Here is a 26,926-nt window from a genome sequence, read left to right on the forward strand (position 1 = left end):
AGCTTCCCAGAGACAGGGGTGGGTTCACTGGGGTCAGGACAGGATAACAGGGAGGGCACCTGGGAATGAGGGCCCTTACCCGATTTCTTTAGCCACGTGCATAGGGCAGCACTCCCTCCCCTCCCAGCCCTGAGCCAGGGCCCCCAGCACCAAACACACATGCTGAACGGGGGCTATACTGATGGTCTGCAGCCAAGGGGGCCAGAGGAGTCCCCCTCCCTGCTGGCCATGGATCAGGGTGATGGTACCAGGCACACGAGTCAGACCCTGCCTCTGTCCCTGCACAGGAACTGTCACACCTGGCCAGAGACGCCTGCAGAGCAATTGTCTTTGGGTGTCAGCAAATGGCATCAAGTAGTAAGTAACATCAGAACATGTCCCTTGGGGACAGTAACCCACACATAAGCCCCACCCCTTGCAGGGTTCATCCACCTCCTCCCACCCTTGCCACCGGCAACCCTCACGTGGACAAAGAATCCCAAGAAAATGAGCAGCCCATGCTGCACTTGGAACTGGGCTGCAGATTCCTGCATCCCCTCGCCCTCACCCATGCTTTGCCCTAGGAGGGCATTGGCTTGCCAAGGGATCAGAGTTAGCACAGCTCATATCCCTGCCCTTGATTAGCCAGGCATCCCCACTGCTCCAAGAAACCTGCAGCCAAAGAAACAAAGGCAGCCCAACACGTCAGGGGAATCGTCCTCCTGGCATCGGCTCAGCGACACACAGCCTCCAAGTGCGAGCTCTTTGGGGCAGAGACCGCTCTCCCTCTGCGTCTGCACCACCGCCCCGGGACACCATCGGCAGCGTGCAGGGAACCGTATGGCCCCGGCCTTCTCCAAGGCAGACTCGGGCGGCAGCATTCGGGGCCTGCAGTCAGAGCCGAGTCAAAATCTCACCTGGCCCCATCTGCATCCCCAGGCGCCTTTGAAAACCTGGCCCTTACCAGCCAGCGGGCACAGGCCTGGCGCAGCGACCCGGGTGGGACGGGCAGAGCTGCCAAGGGCCCTGCCGCTGCCCCAGATGGTCCAGGCCAGTTATTTCATGAGCCAATTTGCATATTTACATATAATTTGCACATAACCATGGACATTAGCTTGTTCCGTGCCTCGAGCCACGGTGCCACCCCCGAGCTACAAGCCGGGACACCTGGGCTGGGCCGAGCCAGCCCCACAGGCAGCCCCACAGAACAGAGCTGCTGGGAGCCCCGCCCCCGACCAGAAGACCCCGCCCACGGCCACGCCCCCTGTGGGCTGGGTTCCATGTCGCGGGACTGCGGTTCCCGGGATGCTTTGCGGTGCCGCAAGGCATGCTGGGCCCTGTAGTCCAGCTGGGTGCGGGGAGGGCGATGCTGCGGCTGCGGCTGCCCCGCGTGGGTCGGACCGCCGGGCGGGGCGGGGCCCTGGCAATGCAAGCCCCCCGCCGCCCCACTGCGCACCGGGGCCCCGCCCCGTGCCAGCCCCGAGGCGACCGGGCCTCCCTGCACCGGGGTAGGCCCCGGCCCGGCCGGTGGGTGCGTGGGGCGGGAGGGGCCCAGGCGGGGAGCAAGGCAGAGGGGTGCGGGGAGGGGGGAGAGGCGAGGAGGAGGGGCCCGGGGGAGCAGGGGGTGCAGGAGGAGGGGCCCGTGCGGGGTGTGGGAGAGAGACCGGGGAAGAGGGGTGCGGGGGGATGGGAGGAGAGGAGGGGCCGGTGGGGGGGGGCAGAGGGGTGCGGGGAGAGGCGAGGAGGAGGGGCCCGGGGGAGCAGGGGGTGCGGGAGGAGGGGCCCGTGCGGGGTGTGGGAGAGAGACCGGGGAAGAGGGGTGGGGGGGATGGGAGGAGAGGAGGGGCCGGTGAGGGGGGGCAGAGGGGTGCGGGGCGTGGGGGGAGAGACCAGGGAGAGGGGTGCGGGGGGGCAGAGGGGTGCGGGGAGGGGGAGAGACCGGGGAGAGGGGTGCGGGGGGGCAGAGGGGTGCGGGGGGTGAGAGACCAGGGAGAGGGGTGCGGGGGGGCAGAGGGGTGCGGGGAGGGGGAGAGACCGGGCAGAGGGGTGCGGGGGGCGAGAGACCGGGGAGAGGGGTGCGGGGGGGCAGAGGGGTGCGGGGAGGGGGAGAGACCGGGGAGAGGGGTGCGGGGGGGCAGAGGGGTGCGGGGAGGGGGAGAGACCAGGGAGAGGGGGGGGGGGGGAAGGTAGGAGAGGAGGGGCCGGTGAGGGGGGGCAGAGGGGTGCGGGGCGTGGGGGGAGAGACCAGGGGGCAGAGGGGTGCGGGGGGGAAGAGACCGGGGAGAGGGGTGCAGGGGGGCAGAGGGGTGCGGGGAGGGGGAGAGACCGAGGGGTGCAGGGGGCGAGAGACTGGGGAGAGGGGTGCGGGGGGGCAGAGGGGTGCGGGGAGGGGGAGAGACCGGGGAGAGGGGTGCGGGGAGTTGCTGGCCCAGCCAGGCCATCACAGACATTGCCTGTGCCTGTCCGTTCTTCTCCAAGCTGGTTGTGCTCTCCCGCCCCAGCCTCAAGCAGCTGGGGGGCCCAGCCCCACGTGGTGGATCTGCGCAGCGACACGGTGACCAGGCCCAGCGTGGCGATGAGACAGGCTATGGCCCAGGCCGAGGTGGGGGATGACGACTATGGGGAGGACCCAACGGTCAATGGTGAGGCCCGGGGGCAGCATTGTGGTGACTGTGCCCCTTGGCTGGGCTCTGATGGGCCCCTCTGCCCTGTGGCTGGGACACCCCCCCACTCAGAGCCAGAGAGTGGAGCAGACCCCCTCTCCCACAGACATGCCCAGCCCCGGGGTGGGGCAAGCCCTCCCCTCTGCAGGTAGCCATTGAGCGGGTCACAAGCAGGGCAAGAAAGAGGCAGCAGCTGTGGGGAGCCCAGAGCGGAACCGCACGGCGAGGAGGGGCCGGGGGAGGGCAAGGGGGCTGAGCATCAGCTTCCAGGAACAGATCCCCGTGGGGCTGTGAACTCGGGCTCCCTCTCCCCCACACATCAGCTGGCGGATGCTGCCTCTGCAGGGGCTTCCGGGTCACTTCGAAGTCTGGTTGTGACCAGAACAAGTGCCCAGCCCCTCCCTTCTCCTGCCAGGGCTGGGGCAGGGACCCACTGAACCCCGAGCAAATCACTTGCATGGGCAGCAGGGGTCAATCCCCTGGGTCTTGGCCAAGCGGGAGGGCTCCAGTGTAGCAGGAACCCCCTGCTCCGTGCCCACCCCCGAAAGGCACACGGATTCTGTGAGCTGCCCCACTTGCTGCAGTGAGGGGCACACTGCTGCCCATCCTGCTCTTGTTCCCATGCCACCCCAAGTGCTAATGAAACCCCCTCCTTCCCCCTTCCCCTGCACACCTGTGACTTTCCATGCAGAGCTCCAGCGCTTGGCCGCCCAGCTCCTGGGAATGGAGGAGGCTTTGTTTGTGCCAACGTCGACCATGGCAAACCTCATTGCTGGTGAGTGCCGCGAGGTGGGCAGACCAGCGCAGCGCAGGCTGGCTACGAGCCACCTGCAGGGCTCGGCAAGTGGCTATTGACTGCCACTGGGCTGGGAAGTGTGTGTGTGTCTGCCGAATTAGAGCTGAAGCCCCAGCCTCTCCCAGCAGGGGGTGCTGTGGGGAACAGGGAGCTCCAACTGTGCGGGGAGCCCCCAGCTACTCCTGCCCCAGCCTGCCCAGCAGGGGGTGCTGAGGGGAGCAGGGCAGGAGCACTGATGGGTGGGGTGGGGGGACCTCCCAGCTATTTCTGTCCCAGCGGGGGGCGCTGTGGGGAGCTGGCAGGAGCACTGATGGGTGGGGTGGGGGGGAGCTCCCAGGCTCCCAGCTATTTCTGTCCCAGCAGGGGGCGCTGTGGGGAGCTGGGCAGGAGCACTGATGGGTGGGGTGGGGGGGGGAGCTCCCAGATATGGGGTGCTGAGGGGAGCAGGGCAGGAGCACTGATTAGGGGGGAGCACCCAGCTATTTCTGTCACAGCAGGGGGTGCTGAGGGGAGCTGGCAGGAGCACTGGTGAGTGAGGTTGGGGGAGCTCCCAGATCCTCCAGCCCCAGCCTACCCCATCTGGGGGTGCTGAGGGGAGCAGGGCAGGAGCACTGATTAGGGGGGAGCACCCAGCTATTTCTGTCCCAGCCTGACCCAGCAGGGGGCGCTGTGAGGGGCAAGGCGCACCAGTTGTTCAGGGCAGCCTGGACTGTTTCCAGTGCCCCTGTGGCCGAGGGAGGGGGTAGCCAGTCCCTGGTGTGGCAGCTGCTCCCCAGAAGACAGGGAGGCATGTGGCCCGTCTTGGTGAGGGGGAATGCCAAAGCAGCCCCTGCTTGGCCCACAATCTGCTCTTTCTATGGGGCCAGAGCCCTGCTGCTTTGTGCCCCACACAGCTCTGCCACCCAGAACTGCTCCTGACGTGTTCCCCCCAGTCTGTCTGCCAAGGCCCCCTCCGGTCCCGCCTCACTGCCGCCCTCTCTTGTCCCAGTGATGTGCCACTGCCAGCGCCGGGGGGCTCAGCTGCTCGTCGGGAGGGAGGCCCATCTGCACGTCTTCGAACAGGGAGGGGTTGCGCAGGTATGTGGTGCACTCCGGCCTGGCTTGGGCACCCTCCCCCGGCTAAGGAAACCCCGGGGCACTACCCTGGCGCCCCAGGGCAGCTTTGGATCCAGTTCTGATCCTGTCCTGGCATGCAGGGGAGGGCCAAGGGATGTATGAGGAGCATCCCCGTCTCTGCGTGGCCCCGGAGGGGCGGGGGTGTCTCCATGCTCACCACCTGGGCAGGGCCGTGCACACACAGGGTCCGGATCTCAGAAACGAATCCCCATGAGGCTGCTGCCCTGGGGGCTGCATGTGCACGGATGGCCTGGTGTGGAGCCAGAGGCCTTGCCCCTGCCCCATCGCTCTAACATGGAGGGGGGCAGGTCTCTCTAGTGGAGGGAGTGTGGGACGGGGCCACAGGGGGGCAGCACTGGCCCAAGTTCTCGGGCCGGTCACAGCAGGCTTGTGAATCCTGGCCGGCTGCTGCCCCCTGTGGCCACTCGCAGCAGCAACCGTGGGGGAAAGAATTCCCTGCCAGGCTTTGCCCAAGGAACTCTGTGTTCCCCCGCCCCGGGGTGCTCAGCTGCCCCCTGCCCCACTCCCTCGGCCTCTGATGCTTCAGGCCTTTACCGAGGCTCGGGCTTTTCTTGGCTTGTTATTAAATGAGCTGTCACGGGGCTGGTTCTGTGCAAACCCAGGGCTCAGTTTCTCCCTGGGGTGACGCGCTCGATAGAGCTGGGCAGGAGGGCCCGGGCCACATTGCTGGTAGCAGCAGGGTCCAGGTGCTGCGCCCAGGAGTCCCGGGAACACCCTGGGCTGGGACAGATGGGGGGAGGTGTGTGGGGGGGTGACGGGTGGGGCAGGGACACCTTGGTGTTCTGTTGGGAAGTGAGCAATGGTCAAATGTTTCTTTCCCACGCCGGTGAACATGGCTCGCTGGGGCAGAGCATGGCTTTGGGTGCCCTCGGGCCTGCCCACACTCACCATGCTGTCCTGGGCACAGGTAGCTGGGGTCCATTCCCAGGTGCTACAGGATCTGCCAGATGGCACCTTGGACCTCGACGAGCTGGAGTCGACAGTCCGTGCGGGCTATGGCAGCCGGTACCACCCTCGCTCAGTGCTCATCTGCCTGGAGAACACCCACAGCTCTGCAGGGGGCCGGGTGCTCCCCCTTGCCTACCTCAGGGAGGTGCGTCTCGCAGGCCAGTGACACGAGTGTGCTGTTCTCAGCTGCCTGCCTCCTGGAGCTGATGTGAGAGGGTTCCTGGGGGGTGGCACCACCGCCCCAGGCCTCAGCCCCAAAGTGCCGTCTGGGGTCCTGGCCTAGCGGTTCAAGAGCCAACTCCTGGCCCATCTGCTAACCCTGAGCAGCTGGGCCAACTGCCCTCTGTGCCCCATATCGCAGGCGAACTCGGCCCCACGGGCAGGGCCCCATCTGAGACCGAGGGGCTGGGCTGGGTGATGAGGGCGGGGCGAGGCAGCAGGTTCCACAGACCCCCCAGCCTTGCCGTGGGCCCCTGAATCCAGCCTCTGGCGGCTCTCTGGGGCTCCCCAGCCTCACCATGTTCCTCCACTCCAGGTGCGCCTGCTTGCTGACCGCTACAAGCTGCGCATCCACATGGACGGGGCGCGGCTGATGAACGCGGCTGTGGCCCAAGGCGTCGCCCCGGCTCAGATCACCCAGCACTGTGACTCCATCTCCCTCTGCTTCTCCAAGGTGTGTCCGGAGATGGGGTGCAGGGAAGGTGACAGCACCAGGGGCCAGGTTCCCCTAGGGCCAGCTGGGAGGGGCATGAGGCAGCTCCTGGCAGAGCCCACTCTGGGCAGGCAGCAGATACCCAGGAGTGGGGGTGGGAGGCCCCTTGGGGGCCGTCTCTGACTCCCTCTCTTGGCAGTGCAGGGGCTGGGTGCCCCGGCTGGGGCGCTGGTTGCTGGGTGCAGAGAGTTCGTGGCAGAGGCCTGGCGCATACGGAAGCTGCTTGGTGGAGGGATGCGCCAGGCTGGAGTGCTGGCGGCAGCTGCCCGCGTAGGGCTGGAGCGCATGGAGGAGACACTGCAGAGAGACCACAGCAACGCCCACCGCTTCGCCCAAGGTGCCTGCAGGTGCCCTGCTCCAGAAGCGAGGCTGAGGTGTGGGAGGGGGTGTCAGTGCAGCAGGGCCAGGAGGCAATGGGCTGGACCCTGCCAGCAGGACCCCAGGACACATTGTCCCTGGCTCAGGGGAGCTGAGGTTGGCCCAGTTCAGTCAGGGATAACCCTGGTGTCCTGGCCCCATTCTCCTCTGTGCCCCTCGGTCGCGAGAGCTCAGACTGGGCGCACAGAGGCTGTGGCGTTTGCCTGCTCTGGGGGTGCGGGGGGGGAGGGTGATTCAGCTAGGGGCTCCCAGGAGGGTCAAAAGGGGAACCTGGTGCCTTCCCCACAGCTCCCCTGGCCCCATCTCCTGTGAGGAGAGGGGGGATGGGCCCCTCGCTGTTTTACCCCGGGGGCTGCAGATTCCCTCTGCGCTGCTGGGGGCGAGCCTGGCGCTGGTACAGACACAGCCTAACAGCATGTGTCCTTCACCCCTAGGCGTCTGGGAGCTTGGCTCGCCCATCTGCTCCGTCAACCCCTCGGCTGTGGAGACCAACATGGTGCTGGTGAGGGTGGCTGTGCCCTGGCTGTCCCCTGAGAAGCTGTGCGAGCACATGCAGGCGGTGAGCGAGGAGGAGGTGGCTGAGACGGGGCAGGCTGTCAGCGTGCGGCTGTTCCCATGGACCGCGCGCTCCCTGCGGGCCGTCTGGCACTGTGACGTCTCCGCACAGGACACCCAGCTGGCAGCCAACAAGCTGAAATTTGTGGCCGAGCAGTGCTGGCGGGAGCGAGGTGCTGCACCCTAGGGCCGGTGGAGTGTAGACAGGCGAGCAGCAGGAGGGGTGCGCCCAGGGCAGACAGGAGAGCGCTCCTGCCTCTGCTGCTGGCTTCCCTTTGGAGCCCAGGGCTACCAAACCAGGAGCGAACATACCAGCGCCAGCCGGGGCCCACCCTGCCCAGCCCTCTGCATGCCAGCACAGCAGGATGCCGCTGGCTGGCCCAGGCCATGCAGACATAAACCACACTGGCACCTGGCCGGCTCCAGCCACAGTGCAGCAGAGGCGGGCCCAGCCCTGCCTGGGGAAGCACAGGGGTTCCCACCCCCTCTCCAGGATGGAGCCAGCCGGGGCCATGGCAGTGGGAGTTACATGGGCGTGGCCCAATGACTGAGCCATGCCGGGCTGCACTGCCCCGAGCCTGCTGCTCGCCTGTCTACACTCCACCGGCCCGGCCAGACGCTGCTCACGGCTCCAAACACCCCTGTGGATGCAGTGCTGCTGCCAGCTGAATCAGGGCCTTGGCCCCTCTCCCCACAGTGCCTCTGGAGTTACCCCACAATCGAGTGTGACAACTTGCCAGGGTGCAGCGGGCCTGGGGGCAGGGCTGGGAGCAGCGGGACTCCTGCCCACAGGGATGTGCGCTATGGTCCATGCACACAGGGCACCGTGACCCAACTGCTCTAGGGTTCAAGGGACTGTGGGAGGATCTACACCCTGCAGCCTGTTGTGAGGATGCAGGGCTGGACGTGCTGGTGCAGCCTGCTGAGCTCCGTGCCATTGCTGGCCCAGCAGGTTTGCACCTATTGGTTGCTGGAGCTGGCAGCTTCCTTCAGGCACTGAATCCCATTGTGCCTCCTCGGCCCATGTGACCCCATGCCCCCAGATCGGCGCGGGCTGCCCATGGGCTCCGGGCGGTTAGTTATGACCCACAAAGCCCTAAGTGGCCTGCCTGAGGGATTGACCCTGCCCATGCTGTGCTAGGCGAGGGGGTGGCTGGCAGGGCATTCCCCAGGCGGGTACAGAGCCCTTGGCACTTGCTTTGGAGTAGCCCACCTTGGAGGCATGTGGGGGAGGCTGAAGGGGGCCGGGCTGGGGCAGCCCATGATGGAGTCTCTGCAGTTCCTGGTTGAAAGCTCCTGTTCCTGCTGCTGGGCTGCCTGGAGCCTTGCAGAGGCTGCTCTGCTTCCCTACGGCTAAATAAAGAACAAGCTCCTGGCCTGGCTCAGGGTATATTGGCACAGGGCCCCAGCTGTTCTGTGGGGAGATCCAGCCCCAGAGCGGTCCAGCCACTGGCCTGGGAGCTCTTGGTGACAAGCATCCAACCTGAGGCAGGGGCCACCGGAGCCCCAGGGCTTCAGGAGCAGCAGTGCAGCGTGGCTGCAGACATTCAGCTCCTCAGCAGGAGACAGCCCTGCTCCTGGCCTGGCTCCCAGCCTGCACTGCAGAGGAGGGGTCTGGGTGATGCTCAGCCCGGCTCCTTCCCAGGCAGGGAGAGCCAGCACGTGGGGACACGCAGGGAGGGCAGAGAAGGCAGGACTGCAGCAGCCCCTGGTGCAGAGGGATGGTTGCCAGGCTGTGCCAGGCGGCGGCCGGGCCTCCAGCTCTTTCGGCCCCCAGGGGTTGTGGTAGCCTGGGAGGGGTGGGAGGCGCCAGCAACAGACAGATGCTGGCTATGGAATCAGAGGAGCCTTTTATTGGGGCAGAGGCAGGCCAGACAGGAGGCCAGATGCGCTGGCGATGGGAGGGCAGCAGTAGCAGCAGGGGGCTGTGGCAGGCTGCAAGCGGCAAAGCCTCAGGCTGGGGCTGACTGCCCCTTGGCGCTGCTTCCTTCACCCCAGGCTTAGCACCGCTCTGATGCTATGGCTGCTCTGCTCCTCTCCAGCTCTGAGCATGGTGCAGCAGCATCTGCCCTTTGCTCTCCCCTGGTCCCCATCCTCCTCCCTGCAGCCGGCTGGCTCTGTGTGGGGAGGGGCAGGCCCTCTCGAACAGGCTGGCCTCCACCATTGGATTGAGGGGAGCTGGCCGCCAGGCCCAGCCCCAGGAACTCAGGGAATCCAAGCTGCAGCCAGCAGCACCAGGGGGTGGAGGGTCAGTCTGGACCTGATGCTGTGGGGCTTTAGCCTCTGCCCCCTACCCGCTTCCCTCCCAGCAGCAGGGGCTGCAATGCAGGGGGCCTGCAGCTGGGTGCGTGGGGCATGGGGTGGCAGAAAGGTCCGTCCCAAAGAGGCTGCAGGTGGTGGAGCGCTGGGGTGTCTCTGCCCATCTCCCTGTGGCTCAGATGGCCACAGAGCGTGTGGCTTGCTGCAGGCTTAGGAGCCGGGCAGCGAGGAGGAGGAGGGAGCCAGCCAGCACCTCCGAGCTGAAGGAGAGCCAGGCCAGTGCCATGGACCAGCCAAAGCTGACGTGGACGTGGTCAAAGTGCTGTTGGTTGTACATGCGGACGGTCTCAGCGAAGGCCGCCTCCGAGTAGCTGATGTAGATGCTGATCCCGGTCAAAGTCAGCAGGCCTGCGAGAGGCAGAGATGGCAGGGCTCGGTGCTGGCCTGGGGCACCGGCCAGGTCCACCACTGCAGCTGTTGGGCCAGTCTGGGGCCATGGCAGCCGCACAACGGGTGTAGCTGTGCCCAGGTGCTTGGTCCCGGGGGAACGGTCTTGGTGGCCTCACAGTGCAGCCCCCAACTCTTGCTGGTGGCCGCTCTGAGCATTTGCCCGAGCCCCAGGAAGGTGGGTTGGGAACTCACCACCTGCTGCGGAGTTCCAGGTTCCTTCGGCACCATGCACACCAGCCCCACGTCTGCCCAGAGCTCCCAGGGAGGCTGTGTGGTGCAGGGTACTGATCCCTGCTGGCAGTGCCAGCAAACACCAAGGCGGCGTATCCAGGAGCAACAGTGGGGGCTGCTACTTTGCCCCCATCTCTGCCCAGGAGACTCGTGGCTGCATTTGAGAAATGCTGGCTTAGCCGCCCACAGCATGCCCTGCAGCCCCCCTGGGATTGCAGCCTGCCGAGAGGCTGCAGCTACCCCACTCCAGCCCCTTTGCATGGGTCCCCGTGTGCCCAGAAGCACTGACAGGTCTCCCCCAATGCACTGGGAGGAACCCCAGAGCAGCTCAGCTTTCTGCAGCACAGTGAGCTCTGGGATACGTTCTGGGGACCCCATGGGCGGCATGGCACCAGCAACGCCGCAGCGCCTTGCGTGTGGCTTCGCAGACCAGCTGCTGCCAGCCAGGCTAAGCGAACCTGGGGCTTGGCTGAGGTGACTGCATGACAGAGCCTCTGTTCCTGTCTGCACTGGGGGGAGCCCTGCCCTGCTGCAGGGGGGAGCAGCCTCCCATAACAGACTGTGGTTCAGCTGCCCCAGCATTGGGGGCAGACACGTCCTGGTGAATGAGAGGCTTCATCGCCGTGCGTCGATGTGTGGAGCCAGCGCTGGGGGTGAGGGGCCAACAGACCACGCTGCAGAACTGCTGGCTGCTTGGCCTCCGTCCCCAGTGCCATGTGACTGGCTTGCCCACTGTGCAGTCACACCCGAGGGGTGGGGGTGCCTGGGACACCCACAAGGCCTGCCCTCTGAACACAAGCTCCAGAGAAGAGCCCGGGACCGGGGAAGAGCTGAGGTGGGATTCAAAGGGCACCGTGAGGGAATGCAGCTGACGCTCCCCATGGCACAGAATGGGGCCATGGAGCAAATCTCGAATAATGCTCAAAGTGGCACCTAAGTTGCTCCTCTCTGGCCACTTGGCAGCTGCTGCCTGGCAGCAAATCAGTCACAGCTGAGCTGGTGACAAATGGAAGTGATTCTCTGGCCATCCCCAGTCACCCCCGGCCCCAGCTGGGTTTCAGGGTCAGGCAGGAATTGCTATGTGCTTCATATCCATAGTGAGCGACAGGGAGCTCAGCAAACAGAAGTGGGAGGTGTCCAGCCTCCACGGGTTCCAGTAAGACCCTGCACTCTGCACCTACAGTAAAGAGTCACCCCCAGCTCTAGCATGGCCCAGAGGGGCAGCTCCCCCCCACACCTCGCCAGCACACAGCAGTCCTGGCTGCTCCAGGCACAGTACCACCAACGGAGAAGACAGAAGGGGCTGGGGAGGAGATTTCCCAGCAGAGGCACTGGCAGCTTTACAGAGCTTCCTGCACTGGGATCCTGATGGGGTCTGGTCCCTAGAGAGCACAGAGCAGCCAGGCCCAGGGAGAGCTGCCCCCACACAGGTCACGGGGCAGGGAGCAGCCACAGAGGGGGGCTCAGCACCCTGCCTCTGGTACCAAGCGTGCAATCTAGTGCTCAGCCGCGACCCCACTGCTCTCACGTGATGCCGCTCACTGCGCGGCCCTGGGTTGTAGACCTGGCACATTGCAGCCCTCACAGCAAAAAGCCTCTCGGTTATTTACTCGCCTTTGGCCGCAGAGGGGCCCGGACCAGTGCAGAATAAAATCCTGCCTCCCCTGCATCCAGCCGGCAACACTGAAACGCAGCCAGTGAGGAGCAGACCCAGCCAGCCTGGAGCGAGAGGGCTCTGGGCACTGGCAGGGGGGCTGGAGGAGAGCCCAGGGATAGGCAGGGAGGCACAGACATCCCAGGCCAGGGACAAAGAGAGCCACTACTGGTGAGGGAAGAGGCCAGCCCTGCCCCAAGGGGCTGAGACAGGCAGTGCCAGGCTCTCGGCCTGCATCCGGCTCCCTTGGTCTCTGTCCCCCCAGTGCCGGGGCACACAGCACCACAGGCCCACACTGGTCTGTCTCTGCATGTCCCCCCAAGGAGGCTGTTCCTTCCCCTCAGCAAGGAAAGGGGGGTCCCAGCCCCAAACCCCCACCTTCCCCTCAGCCAGCAGGTGCCCCCCTCGCCTGCCATGACTCAGATTCGAGGATGGGGCCGAGGGCCAATTCAAATCACAGTAAGAAAAAATGTGCTTAATGTAGAGGCTGGGCAGCTGCTCCCTGGGGGAGGCGGGGGCAGGACTGGGCAGCTGAGAACTCAGCCCCAACCACTGGCAGAGAACCAGGCAGCTGGCCCTGATCCCACGCCGACCCCACTGGTGTAGTTTAGCCCTGATAGGCATGAGTGCGGCCAGGAGGGGTCACAGCCCATAAACATTCAGACAGAGCCAATCCTGCTAGACCCACAAACCAGCCCCTCCCCCTCCAAGGGGCCGCATGCCTCTCTCCTGCTCAAGCTGAAAACCTGAACTCCCACCAGCAGGAGCCAGTCAGTGCTCAGGACTCTGGTTCTATTTGTACAGCACCTAGCGCAAAGGGGGCGCTGCTGATCCACAACGGGGTAAAGAGCAACATGCCACCACCTCTCGCAGAGCCCTCCTCCACCCAGGACTGCAGGGGTGCTGCCTGTTACCCAGGGGCTGGGAACAGAGCTCCCCGTGAGCTCAGGGTCACTTTGCGGCCATTTCCTTGGGGCAGTGTGGCTCCATGGTGACCTGTCTTGGGCAGGGGTCTGTAGCTCTCTGCTCAGGGAGCCCCCCACCCCCAGCACTGCAACTCTCTCCCCAGCCCCACATCGCTAGCAGCAGCAAGGAAAGAACCCAGGGCCGGAGGCGCACTATCAAATCGGCTTCAGCTGTGCCAGTGAAACCAGGACCTCTGCCAGCACGGGGCAGCAGGGCTTGGAGCTGGGCAGGACCCCAGGGGTGGAACCCCCTGAGCAGCGAGTGCGACAATGGGAGATGGCTGAAAACCCAGGGCAGCCTCAGCAGCTCAACAGCCCGTCCCCAATAGCTGTGGCTACCTCAGCCCCTGGGCCCCTGGCTGCTCTCTGCAGGGACCGAGCCCCCGAGAGAGAGCGTGGCCTGCACATTCCCCCCATTGCCCACACCCGCCGGCCGCAGCCACTCACCTCCCAGCAGGAAGTAGCAGCCTGTGAAGAGCAGCAGCTGGCAGCTTTGTGCCAAGGAGCTGAGGACGCCACAGATCCAGCCGAAGACGAGGAGGATGAGGCTGAGCGGCAGCATGACCACCAAGGCCCGGTGCATGCCTGCCAAGGACACAGTGAGATGGCCTCCGGCTGCAGGCTGCTGAGACGGGAGCAGCAGCAACACAGGTCCTGGCCCTGCTCTGTGCCCACCAGGAAGGATGAGCCTCAACTGTTCCAGACCTGGCACTGGGCACTGGCCCCCGGCACAGCCCAGTCCCTCTCCCCTCCCCCCAGCCAATGCAGGGACCCAGCACAGACACACCTGAGTGTGGGTGTCCTGAGCAGAGGCCCCCAGCAGCGCAGCACATTGGGCACCCCTCCCCTCCCCTCTGTGAGCAAGCCAGGGACAACGCCCCTCCTGGGCTACAAGGCGACTCACAGATAAGATGCTGCAGTGACTTGGGCACCTCTTGGGTTTCGCTCCCAAATGGGTCGATCAGTGGGACGCAGACGTTCCTGCCTGGAAAGGAGAGGAGAAAATAAACCAGCCCCCAGCCAGGACGTAAGGGGGGGTCCTCCGGCCTGTGTTATACAGGCGGCCAGATGAGACCATCCTAATGGTTTTATTTGCCTTGAATCTATGACTCTGGGAAGTGCGGGGCAGGGGCCTCTATGGAGGATTTACAGCCCCCGGGCAGGAATCCCAACATCCACGGGGATCTGCTGGGGGACAAGCCAGGGATGGGCGTTGGGGCTAAGGGGACAATTTCACTAGTGAGTAGAAAGCTCCCCATGCGGGTGGCATTGCTCAGCTCAGTGAGAGCTCTCAACAGGGAGCTCAGGGCTGGGGTACAGAGGTGGGAGCTGGGGCCTCCTGCATCTGTCTGGGATAGGGGGGGACCTGCAGCTGTTAGTTCTGTGTTGGCCAGCGGCCCTTCTCTCTGGATGAAATGCAGAGAGACCCATGCACCCACCCAACCCTCAGAAGCCTTTATGGAGCCTTCCTGCCCCTGTGACAGCAGGAAACCCCCTCTCCTGGCATTCTCTCCGGGTTCCCCATGGACACCTCTGCCCAGCAGGGCTGGGAACTCCCCAGGGCAGTGCTGTACATGCCAGTAATGCCTTCACCTCCTCCTCCTGCCCCAAAGCAGGGCTCACTCCCACGGCAGGTACTGAATTCCCTCCCTTCCTGTCTGCCCCATGCCTGGCCCCTGAGAGCAGCTGCAGGCCTGGGTTCTGGAGTTCTGGTCCCGAAGCCGCAGGCCCTCTCTGAGGCTGAGCCAGGGCTCTGTGCTCGGCCACAGGAGGCGCTAACAGGAAGATGGGGACCCCATGCAGCCAATCCCTGGGTGTCACACTCCCCTGGGCAGGCGGGCACAGCTCCCAGGCAAGGCATGGGAGTGTCTCGGATGGCTCCTGCAGGAGAGCTCAGTGCAAACCCAGCACCTGCAAGTGTGTCTGTGGAGAATTTAGGGTCAGGCTCCAGCCTCCCATGCACGCTGAAGTGGCACGTTGAGAAGCAGAAACTCCAGCCGCCAGGACCCCGCAGAGCAGCAATGACTGGGAGTGGAAAACGCAGCACCACATGGGCCAGTCGTTAATGAACCTCTCAGCCCCCCACCCCCACCCCCAGAGAAGCAGCTCCCAGGCACAGGGCCAATTCCCACAGGCCCTCGGCTCTGCAGGGAGGTCTGGCCTGTGGCCCAGTGGAATGAAAGGCAGCATGAAGGGGCCCTCTGACCTGCCTGGCTGGGGGCACAGTGCCCTGCAAACTGACAGGAGCCCTGGAGAACAGGGAAAGGATCCAGTTAGCAGCAGCCCCTGTGCCAGCGCCTGCTCCGAGGACAGCAATGAGACACCAAGTAATTGCAAGGCAAGATCTGCGAACCAGCAGCCCTGATCCAGAGTGCAGCCAAGTGCTGGCTCAGCTGGGCTGTTCTAACCAGCCACCCTCACCAGTGGGGGCTGCTCCTGCCAGCCCACCCCCCCAGTCCTGGCAAGCAGTGGGAGAGACATCTTCCCCTGGGCACAGCCCCCCCCCATCCCCTGCCAGGCTCCAGGCCCCCAGGACAGAGCCACCAAGACAGGGACATTACAACTGGAGAGGCCCCAGCTGCTGGTCACTTCCCTTCCTGGGGCCCAAAAGAGAACAGTCTCGCAGGACAGTGCTCAGCCCCTCACCTCTAGCCAAGTGCTTAGCTGCCGCCATCGCCACAGGGCAGCAGGACAGTGCTGCGGTGCTCCGGGTGCAGGACAGAGTGACGGGCCCAGGGTCCCCAGGGCGGTGGTGGGGGCAGAGAATCCAGGCTCCAGTCCCAGGCTGGCAGTGACTAGCCCAGATAATTATCAGCAATTAAACCAGGTGCTGCTGCCTCCTCGGCCGGGCTCAGGGCAGGAGCTGCTGGGCACGGGGAGACCGGCTGAGCGCTGCCCCTCTCCGCACCCCCAGCTCGCTCTCAGCCGCCCTCCCGCTCCGTGCTGCCCCCGGAACCAGGCGCCCCGGACCGGTTAGCTCCTCACCTCTCCCCGCAGGGCCCCGGACCCCAGGCGCGCATGGAAACCGGGGGGCGAGCCGCGTTCTGCGGCCCTGGGCAGGGGGCTTCCCGGACAGGGATGGCGGGAGCGCAGCAGGGAGCCCCCCGCGTGTCTGCTCAGCAGCTGCTCACATCCCCCGGGGGGGCGGGAAGAAGCCGAGGCCCCCGCCCAGCCGGCACCGAAGGGCCCGAGGCAGGTTCGCTCCCGGGGCCGGAACGCCGCGGGGTGCCGGGAGCGCAGGGGTTCAGGGTCACTGCTCCCAGGGAAGTGCACGGCAGCGCCGGCCCTCGGCTGCCTCGACGCCCGGAGGCGGCTGATGTAGCGCCGATGAAAGGGGGGGAACCCGGGCTGGCAGGACGGGGGTGCCCGACCCGACGGCGCGGTCCCGGCGCCCGTTACCTTCGCAGACCCGCCAGAGCCCGGAGTGGGAGCTGAGCGACTCCGGGTCCCGAGCCGGTTCCACCCGCACCAGGTACCAATAGTCCGACCCGATGGCCACGGCCAGGAGCCCGAAGCTGAGGATGCCGCTGAGCGCAGCGCCCAGGCACAGGGCGCCCGCGGGCACCGCGCCTCGCCCCATCCCCGCCCGACCTCCGCTGCTGCCGCCTGCGCCGCCCCTCGCCCGGCCGCACAGCCCGGGTGCTTTGGGGAGCAGGGGTCCGTGCGCCCCCTTCCGGCGTCCGGGAGCCCGGCACCGCGGCTCCCCCGGCAGGGGGCCTGTGCCCGGCCGCCCCGGGCGGGGGCTCGCACTGGGGCAGGGCCGGGCCGAGCGGGGGGCGCCTGGCCTGGGCAGCCTGAGCCGAGCACTTCGCACCCCCGAAGCCGATGCCCGCTCGGAGGCTGGGACCCCCGCGGGAAAGGGCCCCTCGCCTCGGCTCCCCGGGCTGCGGCCCCTTGGCCCCGGTTCACGGGACCCCGCGCAAGGCGCACGGGCTGTGGACACGGGAGCCCCCCGCCGTACGGCATAGAGCGCCCGGACTGCGGGCTCCCCTCCAGCGTGTGCCCATCGCTGCGCATCGGGCCTGGGCGCGGCGCCGCCGGCTGCTCTCCCCGGGCGGAAGCTGGGCGCGAGCAGGGGAGAGGCCGGGCCGGGCCGGGCCTGGGGGAGCCGCAGAAAATGGCCTTGGCGCCCCTCTCCCCGCGGGCCGGAGCTATGCCGCTGGGGGGGTGGAGCAGAGCCTGGCCAGCCGCTTCCCCTGCCAGGGCCTGGGGCTGGATCGGCTGCCAGCGCTCTGCTGCTTCGGGTTACAGCCAGTCAGACGGGCAGCCCCACTGCAGGGACAAAAGGGGCTGTGACCCTGGGGGAACCCGGGCTCCCTGCAGAGGAGGGTAGCGCTGGAATGGACCTCAGAGCCCAGGTCATCTAGTGCCTGCACTCCAGGCGGGACCAAATATTATCTAGGTCTGGCCCATGCTGGCTGGGGCAGAAACAAACCCAGCTGGGCCCCTCTGGAGCAGAGTCCCGAACCCTTCCCCAATCCCTCCAGCCAGACTCCTGGGGATGGGGGGTGCACAGAGGGGTTCCCAGGAGAGGGGTGCCAGAGGCAGGGTTGGCAACTCCAAGTGTTCAGAAATCAGGAGTCAACCCCTCACCCTCCAGATCACAAGCTTGGCTCATTTTCTCCATCTCCTGGCTCTCAGGATACTCATGGGTCACGTTTTAAAACTGTTCCCCATCCCCCCAGATCCCTCCCCCGGAATGGACACTTGCATTTCTTTCTAATGGAAGCTGAGATCCTCACCCAATCCCAGGACTCCAGGAGCTGGGGCTTAGGAAAAACATCAAACATCTTAAGAGTTGATGACAGTACAGGAGCCTCCTGGATACGATCCCCTGCAGCCCTATCTCATCTGCCCTGGGGGCACCCAGAGATGCTGCCCCAGTCTTCTCTGGGGACAGCTCCATGGGGTTGGGGATCCCTATTATCACCTGTTCCAGGGTGAGTGGTGTAAGAGGCTGGGGGTCCCCACAAGCGGGTAGGATCTCACACGGGGGTGGGCCCAGTCTCTCCTGCCCCATGACAAGAACAGGAGGGGAGGAGCTAAGGGGACAGACAAAGCAGCAGGCGGTGCTCTCAGGCCAGGTGCTGTCATGGCAGCAGGAGGGACAGGGCACTTCCTGGGGTGGCCGGGAGCGGCTGTGCACAGCAGCCTGGGGGATGTTGTCTCTGGTCTTTGGCAAGGCCACATTTGCTCCTCCCCTTTGGGGCTGTTCCAGGGGATAGAATACATTATAGAGAAACTAGCCATGGGCTGCTGGGGCAGGCTCTGTGGGGTGTTGGACCCACAGGGGTGGGCAGTCAAGGGCTCGGTGTGGAGGGTGTGTTGGTGCACAGGGGGCAGTAACCCAAGGAGGAGATGGGCTGACACATTCTGGCCTGGGCACTCCTAATTTCAGGGGGAGCGCTGGATGTAGCCAGTGCTGACATGGGCGGTAGTACAAGGCCCTGTGGGGACAGCAGCGTGGAGGGGGCAGGGTCCTAGCCACCAAACTCCCTGCTACTGCCACGGCCCCCTCTCATCAGGGACTCAAACAGTCCTCATGGTGAAACTGCCAGTGAGTGTCAGGAAAGTGGTGGCACGAGGCTCCCCGGCCAGCAGAAGCACTGCACCCAGCTGGAGCCTCACGCTGGCGGGGCGTAAACCAAACAAAAGAGCCCGATCCAGGGCCGCGGGGCACCAGTACCCCCCCGCTGACCAGAGCAGGCTCTAATATACTGTGAACTAGGGTCCTACATGCATCGAGGCTTCACTCGGCTCACCTGAGAAGAGGGGGCAAAGGTAACATTATTCACCTTTCCACCAGGAAGCAACAGGAGCTGGTTAGAGCAGCCCCATGGTTGCCTATACCAGGTGAAATAATCCCCTCTGGCCAGATCACCGGAGCATGGCACATGCCAACCACACCCCTCCCATAGCCTATGCGGGGAGGGGGAGGGGAGAAGCAGGTGACAGAGTCCGCTAGACCAACCTTGTACCGCTGAGGCCTTGCCATATGCTAAGGAAATCCCCAGTGGCCACTTTAGTGCAGCTTTAAGCCCCCTTTGCTGTGCTGCAGCAGCAGAGAGGAGGCTTGACCTGGTGCTCTGTGGGCAGTTTCCTAAGGGCCAGGCCTCCTGCAGAGTACGGCATAAGGGTTCTGCTACTCTGCCAGGATGGGAAATCTTTTAGCTCAGCTGATAGAGCTCTGTGGTTTTGGAGATGGAGCAGTTGATTTATACAGTAATAGTGTCTTGCCTGCACTCGTGGATTTATGACAAGGCCATTTCCCCAGGAGAGAGGTTTATAGGAAAGCAGCAGCTGTTATTTATGTTCGGATTTTATTTAATATTCACAAGAACCAGTTCCAGGGAAACTGTGAGGGGGCAAACCCACAGTGGAGCCAGACAGCCAGGGAGAGCCCCACTGGACTGTCTGGCCAGTACGCTGCAGCCAGGTGTCAGCCTGTGTGACAAGGGTGATGTGCCCAGCAACCCTGGCACAAAAACCTCTGGTACCACTGAGAATATTCTAATAGGCCCCGCTGGCCCTTCCCTGTTCCAGCCAGCATCAGGGATTGCACAGAACTGGAACTAGATAGACAGGGAGGGGCCGAAAAGGCAAATGTCTGTCCCAAGCAGCTGGGGCACGTCTGACGGGGCTGCACAAGGGAGATGCTAGTCTTGCCCCAGGAACAGGAAGGGTCACGTGGGGACCAGGCAGTGACTGACTGTCAGTGGCACTGTGGTTTGCAGCCTCCATTTTGCTCCCATCACTTTCAAATCAAGCTCTTGAAATCATGTTCAAAATCACCTGAAATGTTAAGGAATAAGACTCCTGTAAACAACAGGCGGCTGGGCCTTGCTCGCTGCAGCGCGGGGTCTGTGAGCAGGACAGAGGAATGAGTCGCTCAGCTTCCCCCCACACTGATCCATCCCTTGCTCTTTGCCGAGTGGTGACCACACTCTGGCCAGCTTCGCTAATGAGCAGAGCCCTGCCCCAGCACCAGGCCCCGACACAGCTGAGCCACAGACCAGTATCGGAATCGCCAGGCGGCACTAACTCTAGGAGGCAGCCTCCCCCTGGCCAAGCTGATCTTGGCTGGTGCTCTCCAACCCTGAGCCAAGCCCACAAGAGCTCTGGTGCCCTAGTGCCCACAGGGAGCCCACCCACCCCCTTACCTGAGTCAGGATATAGCCCCCCTGGGATAACTTCTCAATGACGTCAAAGTGATCCGTGTCAGCAATGTCCAGCAAAGAGACGCTCCAGCCAGCTGAGCGCAAGGCCTGGAGGGAAGAGACAGCAGCACCGAGGTCAAGAACAAGACCAGGCACTTCAGAGAGGAGGTGGCTGCTCCTCCATGCAGGAGCCAGGCAACAGGGTGAGGGAGATGGAAGCAGCAGCCCCGCCCCAAGAGCTCCCACCTGGAGCAAGTGCCACCTAGCAGGGAGTGGGGCATCCTCTCCCTGAGCAAACAGGCCCATCACAGAAACTAGCCCCACATCCCCCTGGGAAGATCTCCTCTGTGCTGGATCCCTCACTGCGGTGGGAGTCTCCTGTTATGCCTCCATCCCCCGTGAGCCCCACTAAGTTATCACTTGGATGGGAGGCTGAGTGGGGCCAGGCAGCACTAAGCAATGGGTCCCCCTGCTGCGTGAGAGTCATTCTGGGCCGTTCTCCCACGAGGCAAATGACAGCCCAGAGCATCCCACCACCCTTCGGGATCTGGTTCCTTGTTCTTTGCTGTCTGGTCCAGCTCTTGTAGTCTCCCATCCAAGCTCTGGCCCCACCAGAGCTTATAAACGGGAAGGAAAGCCAGGCCTGAAGTGGGGCAGCCTGCAAAGTGCACCTTTTTCAGGCAGTCACTGCCCACTGAAGGAAGGGGTGGAAAGCAAATGCCCCTGGGGCACAGACTAGCTCTCTGAGCTGAGCAAATCCTCTCCTGCTCTGGCTGCCCCTAGGCAGCTCTGCCTAGGCTACCTCCAGCCCTGGCTAGAGGCCTTCTCCCTGTATCTGGGAACCCCTGGCTTGAACCTGCCGCCAGTTAGGGGTTACCCCAAGGACTCCAGCTCAGGCAGAGCCAGTCCAACTACTTGTGTCCACGGTAGCTTGCTAAATCCATCCTGCCCTAGCCAGCCGGCGCATCTCCACCCCATCGCCCAGACCTTTAGGGCAAATCTAGGGGTGCAGAAAGTGACCAGCCAGGGCACAAAGCCCCAGCTGCTTACGGACAAGAGACCCCAGAGAGGTTTCCAGCTGGGTGCCATGTAGCAAGGGTGTGAAGAGAAACAAGGTGGGTGAGGTAAAATCGTTTATGGGACCACCTCCTGCTGGGGAGAGACAAGCATCTGAGCTGCACAGAGCTCTTCTTCAGGTCTGGTCTACTGCACCAACAGAAGCTGGTCCCATAAAAGAGATTCTCTCACTCCCTGTGTCTCTAATATCCTGGGACCCCTGCAAGCAAGGGTGGAAAGAGTCTAATGAGTTGGGCTGGGGTCCTGCCGCTGACTTCCCCTCACACACCCGCGGCCATGAAACAGTAAAGACGATGGGGCTGCTGGGAGCAGCACCTGGAAATACTCTTGGGATTGTCTGTGGAACTCTGGCGAGTCGTGTTGGGCCACAGCGATCAGCACCTCACAGGCCTTCCTGGCAGGCGTCGCTGCTGTCACGCACAGGACGGGGCTGTTCCTCCGGGCAACCTCCCTGGGTAGAGACAGTGTCACTGCAGAGCAGTCAGACCTGCAGGGGAGGAGCAGGGCTGGGGCAGCAAGCACAGCCTGTCACCCCGCTATGGGGGGGAGGAACTTTCCTCTGGGCACAGGGGAAGCCAGTCCTCATGTTCACACTGCACACCACATACCTGTACTGCCTGTGTGTGCCCGGGGAGGGGCTGAGTATGCACACCCAGGATGTGTAGGCAGGAGCAGGGTGTGCACAGCCTTTGCATACAAGGGGTGCGCACGTACCCAGGTTTGTGTCCACGGACTGCAGTGTACTGCCCAGGTGTTAGAAGGGGGCGGGTGCAGGCTGTATTGGCAGAGTGTGTGCGTGTGGGCTGGAGCAGGGGAATGCATGATATGGTGCATGCCCATGGGCAGGGGGTACAGGGACAAGGGGCCATGCAGGCAGGGGCAAGCTGCCTGTGTGTTTCTGATCGTGAGTTCCATGGCTGTCTCACTGGAGGGCGTGCAGGGCGCTCACCGGCTCACATGAAGCAGGTTGTTCACGGAGGTGTGCGTGATGGGTTCGAGGTCATAGACTCCACTCACCAGAAAAGCTCCTGGAAAATAAAAACACCCTAATCTGTGTGAGGGCCTCGCCTGGCTTGTGGGACCCTACGGCTCACAGCAGCCTGCCCCATTCCCCAGCGTAGGGGAAATTTCCTCTCCATCCTGTACCTCACCACAGTTTTCCCAGGTCACTGCTCAGGGCAGGGTGAGACACCTACCCCTGAAGGCCATAGCAGGGCCACGCCAGTAAGCATGCTCTGGAGGACACTGCATGCTCAGGCCTGGAGGGAGAGATGGCACCTGGGAGCTTGGAGAAAGAGACACAATGTGGTTCCCTGGTGCTCCCACTGTCTGTTTGTTGTATCCCCATGGGGTCTCCAGTCTCACAAATCAACAGAAAGATTCTTGGGGCAGAGATGATCGATTACATGTTCGTACAGTGCCTGGTACTATGGGGCCCTGGCTGCTCGTTGCTACCACACTACAGACGTGGGCAAAGGAAGCTGTCAGGCAGAGTCCATTGCATTATATGCTGCTTTGGAACACAGAAACACTCTGCTCTCCTCACATCTCAGCAGAACAGAGCCACGTGGCTGGAGTGGAAAGGGGTGTAATGCATCATGACTCAGTGAGCCAATCAAATGAGCAAACCCTGCTTTATGGGGCATGGAGCACAGGGGATGGGTGGTGAGGGTCCCTGGGGAAACCAGGCGCTACCTTTTATGTCTGGTGTCACTCCGTACTCCTCCCAGTCAGTTGAGAGCACCATGGCTGCCAGGTGAGCCCCTGCTGAGTGTCCACACAGGTAAACGCCGCTAGACAGGGCGAGGGTAGACAGAAGGAGCTGTGAGCGGGGAGGTAGGGGGACCGGTGTCTGCGCACCCTGCTGTGGGGCTCCCCTTTGGAACGGAGGAGTCTGCACAGCCTGACAGAGTCAGAGTATGAACGTGGCAGCTTTCCTAGCAGTGGGGTCAGAAGAGCCGGATTAGTTCTCATCTGCTCCAGTCCCCCACCCCACCGAGAGGAGGGTACAGTAGTGCATGTCTCCAGACTCCTACTCCTCAGGGTCCATCCACACGTACTCACTACCACAGTTCCCTAATGCTGCGTGAAATGCCTTCAGCATGATCTGCCTTGACGTGGCCTCCTCCTGCCAGGTTGGCAGGGACACGGAATGAGTGCCCAGGAGCTATTTGCTGCCCTACCTGGTCTTTGAATACTGCTGCACAATGAAGGCCACGCTGCGCCGGACCTGCGCCACCATCACATCCAAGTGGCCTAGGCAGAGAGCACAAAGTGAGAGGGGTCACAGGGCCGAGGAGAGGAGATGCTGGTCCCACTTCTGGAACCCCTTACCTTTCGGAGCCACATCATAGCCAACCACTGCCACCGCAATGCCCTGTGTCACCAGAGGGGGCGCTATAAAGCCCGACACCTCCTTACTGGGGAAGAGAAACACTGGTGAGTCACATGCTCAACAGCTTGGGATGTAGCGGAGCAGCTCCCGAGACAGGGCCAGCCACAGAGACACCCCAAGGGCAGCGATTATCTGCCCATTGGCCCTGCAGCACCCAGGACAGGCCTAGCTTCAACCCTTTTAACTTCTGAGGGGGAAGTGCTGGGGCTGAGCCCCTCACACAGGTTCCCCCGCCCACAACTAACTCCCTGAAAAGGACTTGCCTCACCTTAAAAACTGCCAGTATCCACCGTGGATGTACAGGACGAGTGGGAAGGCTGCAAGGAACAACAAAGGGTAAGCTGGCAGGCAAGGCATGTTCCCTCCACTTCCCCACTCCCTGTTCTCCCAGCTCCTCTTGCTTTCATCCCCCGCCCCCGCCTCTCCCCATTTACCTCCAGAGGGATCTGTGGGTAAGTAAATGTCCAGTTTCTCCCCATCACTGCCCCCATAAGGGACATGCAGCAGGGTCTGCATGGTGGCCTGGGCCCTCCTGGTGCCTGTGAGAGAAACGGAGGACAAACCACAAACCTTGGCTGCTCCATGGTGCAGCAGGCAAGCAGCCCCCTCACCCCTCCCTGGCTCCCAGACTCTCTGTCTCTCAGCTCTCCGGAACTGCATCCCCCTTTGCTAAGCCACCGCCCTGCCGTCCAAACCTCTTAAATCCCCACCTGCTTCTGTGGGGCCCACAAGGGAGTTGGTAATTTACAAACTGTCACGGAGTCCCCGGGCGATGCTCTGGAGCTGCTCCCCACAAAGCCAGTCAGGACTTTGGGGAGCCTCCTCTCCCTTGGAGCAGACTGTCTGCAGGGCAAGAAGCTCACATGGCTTCACCTTCCTGGGTCTCTCCTTGGAGCATTCAGCATGTGCCCCTCCGTGCGCTTCCCACAGCGAGTCCGCGCAGGCAGGGGTCCTGGGGGAGCCACAGGGTCCTGCACCCCACTTTGCAGTCAGACGAGACTCTCAGCCAGCCAGTAAAACAGAGGTTTATTCGATGACCGGAACACGGTCTAAAACAGAGCTTGTAGGTACAGCGAATGGGACCCTTCGGCCAGATCCATTCTGGGGGGCAGTGAGCCAGACCCTCACGTCTGCACTTCACTCCTGGTCCCCAGCCAGCTCCAGACTGACACCCCCTCCAGCCCCTCCTCCTCTGCTCAGCCCCTTTCCCTGCCCAGGAGGTCACTTGACCTCTTTGTTTCCCCCCACCCTTTGGCATCCCCTTGCAGGGGTGGAAGAGCCCCGGCCATTAGTTGCCAGGCGACAGAGGGTCGGCCAGGAACTGAGCCCCCCCCCCCCCCCAGCATACAGAGAAAACATTAAGAACATTCCCAGTTCGTCACAAAAACAAAGGCCCCAAATCACCCTGTTTGGGTGACTAGTGGGTCCCGCCAAGGGGGACTTTCTCTTCTCTGCCAGCTCTTTGGGGTTGGGGCTCTCTTTGGACTTGTGTCTCACAGAATCCAAGCACAAGCATCAGCAAACAAATAGAACAGAGCAGACAGAGCACAGGGACACGTCTGGGTCGGGAAGCTCCCCTAGTAACCTGCCAGCACCCCCCAGCTCTAAGCAGTGCTATACGCTACTCTGCAGCTGAGATGCTCTCTCTGCACAGCATGTGTCACATCTGCTCCATTTCTCCACCCTCTGCTCTGTGGGAAGCTTATCCCCTGGCAAAACCGGCTGGCCCTTTACCTTCAGTCACCTCCCTGACATGGGCCTCTATCACAGCCTCCTTCTCCATGCGGTGAGACCACCGGCTGGGGGCATACTGCTTCTCTAGCTCCTGCAGGGAACACAGCACAAATCTAGACACACAGAATGGGGCCAGCACAGCTAGATTTTTATCTTCTTGCCTGCAGATGAGTTCCTGGTCCTACAAAGCTGGTGTTTCTGGGACTGGAGAGAGGGACAGAGCAGGATCCACCCAGAGAAAAGGCAAACAGAATGTGTACCTGGCTCCCAGCATTAACAATCTCAGGCTGGAATAGCAGGGGACAGTGGGTCCGGATTGAGAGACATGGGAAGAGGGGAGAGAGGGGGGGGGAGCCCAGGGCTGGAATAACAGGGACCAGGGAGTTGCAGGGTGGGACTGAGGGGCACTGGCAAAGCTGGGAGGAGAGGGTCACACACCACCAGTGGTGTCAGTCCCAAAGATAATAACGGAACTGTTCCCAAATGAGGCTCCCTGGACTTTGATCCCCATGTCCTGAGAGTCCCAAAGACAAAGTCACTCCGAATTACCCCTCCTCCTGGCGGATACTCTAGTCTGCAGCCTCCCCCACCCCCACGTAGTGCCCCCTCCCCTCACCTCCTGTGTCATGTCTTGCCACCTCCCCATGCCCAGGCTCAGCCTGCGACCCGCACCGGGTGCTGTCTCTCTGCACGTGACCAGCGCAAACCAATGGGTGCCGGGGCTGGCCTGGTCCCCATTGGCTGCTCCGGAGGGCGGAGGGATTGTGGGAGCCCCCAAGCCGGTACCAAACTCAGGAAGGTGCTGCGGGACTCACCGAAACACGAGTTCTGCAGGCGGCGGCGGCGGCCCTGCCCCCTTCCTCCCCGGTCCCCAGCTCGGAGACAGCGGAGCAGGGGAATTCCCCGTGGGCAGCTTATTCCCCCATGTTCCCTGGACCCGGCCCTGCGCCTGCTCTCGGACACGGGGGACTGGCCCAGCCGTGACCCCTTTGGGCGGCTCCCCAGTGCAGACAGCTGGCGGGACCCCCTGCCCCAGAGCGGCCACGCGGCCAGATAACAAAGAGCTTGTTCCTTCTACCCGCCAACCCCTGCACCCCTCCCCTCCTGCGCCTGGCGGTGACTCGCTGCGGGGCACACACGGACTCTTCCCGGCTCCTTCCCGTCCACCCCCGGTCACAGGTACCGCGAGGCTCCGCTGGGAACGGAGCCTCTCGGACCTGGGATCCGGGGGGAACCCGGGGTGTATATGTCCGAGGCCGGGATCCTGGGGGGGCCGGGATCCTGGGGGGGACCGAGGCCGGGATCCTGGGGGGGCCGGGATCCTGGGGGGGACCGAGGCCGGGATCCTGGGGGGGCCGGGATCCTGGGGGGGACCGAGGCCGGGATCCTGGGGGGGCCGGGGGGGACCGAGGCCGGGATCCTGGGGGGGGGTCGAGGCCGGGAACCGGGAGGCGAGTCGAGGCCGGGATCCTGGAGGGGCCGGGGGGGGCCGAGGCCGGGATCCTGGGGGGGGGGTCGAGGCCGGGAACCGGGAGGCGAGTCGAGGCCGGGATCCTGGAGGGGCCGGGGGGGACCGAGGCCGGGATCCTGGGGGGGGGGGGGTCGAGGCCGGGATCCTGGGGGGGGGGGGTCGAGGCCGGGAACCGGGAGGCGAGTCGAGGCCGGGATCCTGGAGGGGCCGGGATCCTGGGGGGGGGCCGAGGCCGGGATCCTGGGGGGGGGCACCACCCACCGTCGGGGGACGCTGAGAACTACTCCGAGAGGGGGGGTGTTGGGGGGAACCAATCCCTTTCCCATCATGCACCGGGACAGGCCGCCTCTAGGTGCTTGGGTGAA

At 63.8% G+C, this 26,926-nt stretch overlaps 3 protein-coding genes across 9 annotated transcripts; 1 reads left to right on the forward strand and 2 right to left on the reverse strand.

The window, feature by feature from the left end:
* Positions 1–1,342: 1,342 nt before the first annotated feature.
* On the forward strand, positions 1,343–9,023 carry LOC123346359 (probable low-specificity L-threonine aldolase 2). Of its 5 annotated transcripts, none has more exons than XM_044983715.1 (9): positions 1,343–1,506; positions 2,458–2,621; positions 3,334–3,417; positions 4,427–4,515; positions 5,483–5,668; positions 6,059–6,196; positions 6,380–6,572; positions 7,048–7,347; positions 7,770–9,023. In XM_044983715.1, exons 1-9 carry the CDS (start codon positions 1,346–1,348, stop codon positions 7,835–7,837), a joined length of 1,383 nt encoding a protein of 460 aa, XP_044839650.1. In that variant the 5' UTR covers positions 1,343–1,345; the 3' UTR covers positions 7,838–9,023. The 5 variants fall into 5 exon arrangements, with proteins under 5 accessions (XP_044839650.1, XP_044839651.1, XP_044839654.1 ...); XM_044983716.1 differs by having other exon boundaries at positions 1,343–1,487; positions 2,481–2,621; XM_044983719.1 differs by having other exon boundaries at positions 1,345–1,506; positions 2,481–2,621.
* Positions 9,023–16,318, reverse strand: TMEM235 (transmembrane protein 235). Its single transcript, XM_044983720.1, has 4 exons — positions 16,127–16,318; positions 13,632–13,712; positions 13,175–13,312; positions 9,023–9,835 (listed from the first exon to the last, which is right to left on the reverse strand). Exons 1-4 carry the CDS (start codon positions 16,305–16,307, stop codon positions 9,603–9,605), a joined length of 633 nt encoding a protein of 210 aa, XP_044839655.1. The 5' UTR covers positions 16,308–16,318; the 3' UTR covers positions 9,023–9,602.
* A 2,712-nt stretch (positions 16,319–19,030) lies between these two features.
* Positions 19,031–26,918, reverse strand: AFMID (arylformamidase). Of its 3 annotated transcripts, none has more exons than XM_044981568.1 (11): positions 26,823–26,918; positions 25,091–25,181; positions 23,791–23,895; positions 23,625–23,673; positions 23,296–23,381; positions 23,145–23,217; positions 22,657–22,754; positions 21,911–21,989; positions 21,277–21,412; positions 19,888–19,992; positions 19,031–19,519 (listed from the first exon to the last, which is right to left on the reverse strand). In XM_044981568.1, the coding sequence occupies exons 2-11, from the start codon at positions 25,137–25,139 to the stop codon at positions 19,490–19,492; spliced, it is 810 nt and encodes a 269-aa protein (XP_044837503.1). In that variant the 5' UTR covers positions 25,140–25,181; positions 26,823–26,918; the 3' UTR covers positions 19,031–19,489. The 3 variants fall into 3 exon arrangements, with proteins under 3 accessions (XP_044837503.1, XP_044837502.1, XP_044837501.1); XM_044981567.1 differs by lacking the exon at positions 26,823–26,918 and adding an exon at positions 25,906–26,335; XM_044981566.1 differs by lacking the exon at positions 26,823–26,918 and adding an exon at positions 25,707–25,796.
* Between the last annotated feature and the right edge of the window lie 8 nt (positions 26,919–26,926).

Source organism: Mauremys mutica, chromosome 12 (genome assembly GCF_020497125.1).
Source record: "Mauremys mutica isolate MM-2020 ecotype Southern chromosome 12, ASM2049712v1, whole genome shotgun sequence".
NCBI classification, from domain to species: Eukaryota; Metazoa; Chordata; order Testudines; family Geoemydidae; genus Mauremys; species Mauremys mutica.

Coding starts and splice junctions, on each gene's coding strand:
- LOC123346359 (XM_044983715.1), top strand. CDS start 1,346: ATGCTGCGGCTGCGGCTGCCCCGCGTGGGTCGGACCGCCGGGCGGGGC. Junction 6,197..6,379: donor TCTCCCTCTGCTTCTCCAAG/GTGTGTCCGGAG, acceptor TTGGCAGTGCAG/GGGCTGGGTGCCCCGGCTGG. Junction 7,348..7,769: donor CTGGCGGGAGCGAGGTGCTG/CACCCTAGGGCC, acceptor CTGTCTACACTC/CACCGGCCCGGCCAGACGCT.
- TMEM235 (XM_044983720.1), bottom strand. CDS start 16,307: ATGGGGCGAGGCGCGGTGCCCGCGGGCGCCCTGTGCCTGGGCGCTGCG. Junction 13,713..16,126: donor GCTCTGGCGGGTCTGCGAAG/GTAACGGGCGCC, acceptor TCTCCTTTCCAG/GCAGGAACGTCTGCGTCCCA. Junction 13,313..13,631: donor GTCACTGCAGCATCTTATCT/GTGAGTCGCCTT, acceptor TGTCCTTGGCAG/GCATGCACCGGGCCTTGGTG.
- AFMID (XM_044981566.1), bottom strand. CDS start 25,736: ATGGGGAGGTGGCAAGACATGACACAGGAG. Junction 23,896..25,090: donor TGTCAGGGAGGTGACTGAAG/GTAAAGGGCCAG, acceptor TTTCTCTCACAG/GCACCAGGAGGGCCCAGGCC. Junction 22,755..23,144: donor CAGCAGTATTCAAAGACCAG/GTAGGGCAGCAA, acceptor CGCCCTGTCTAG/CGGCGTTTACCTGTGTGGAC.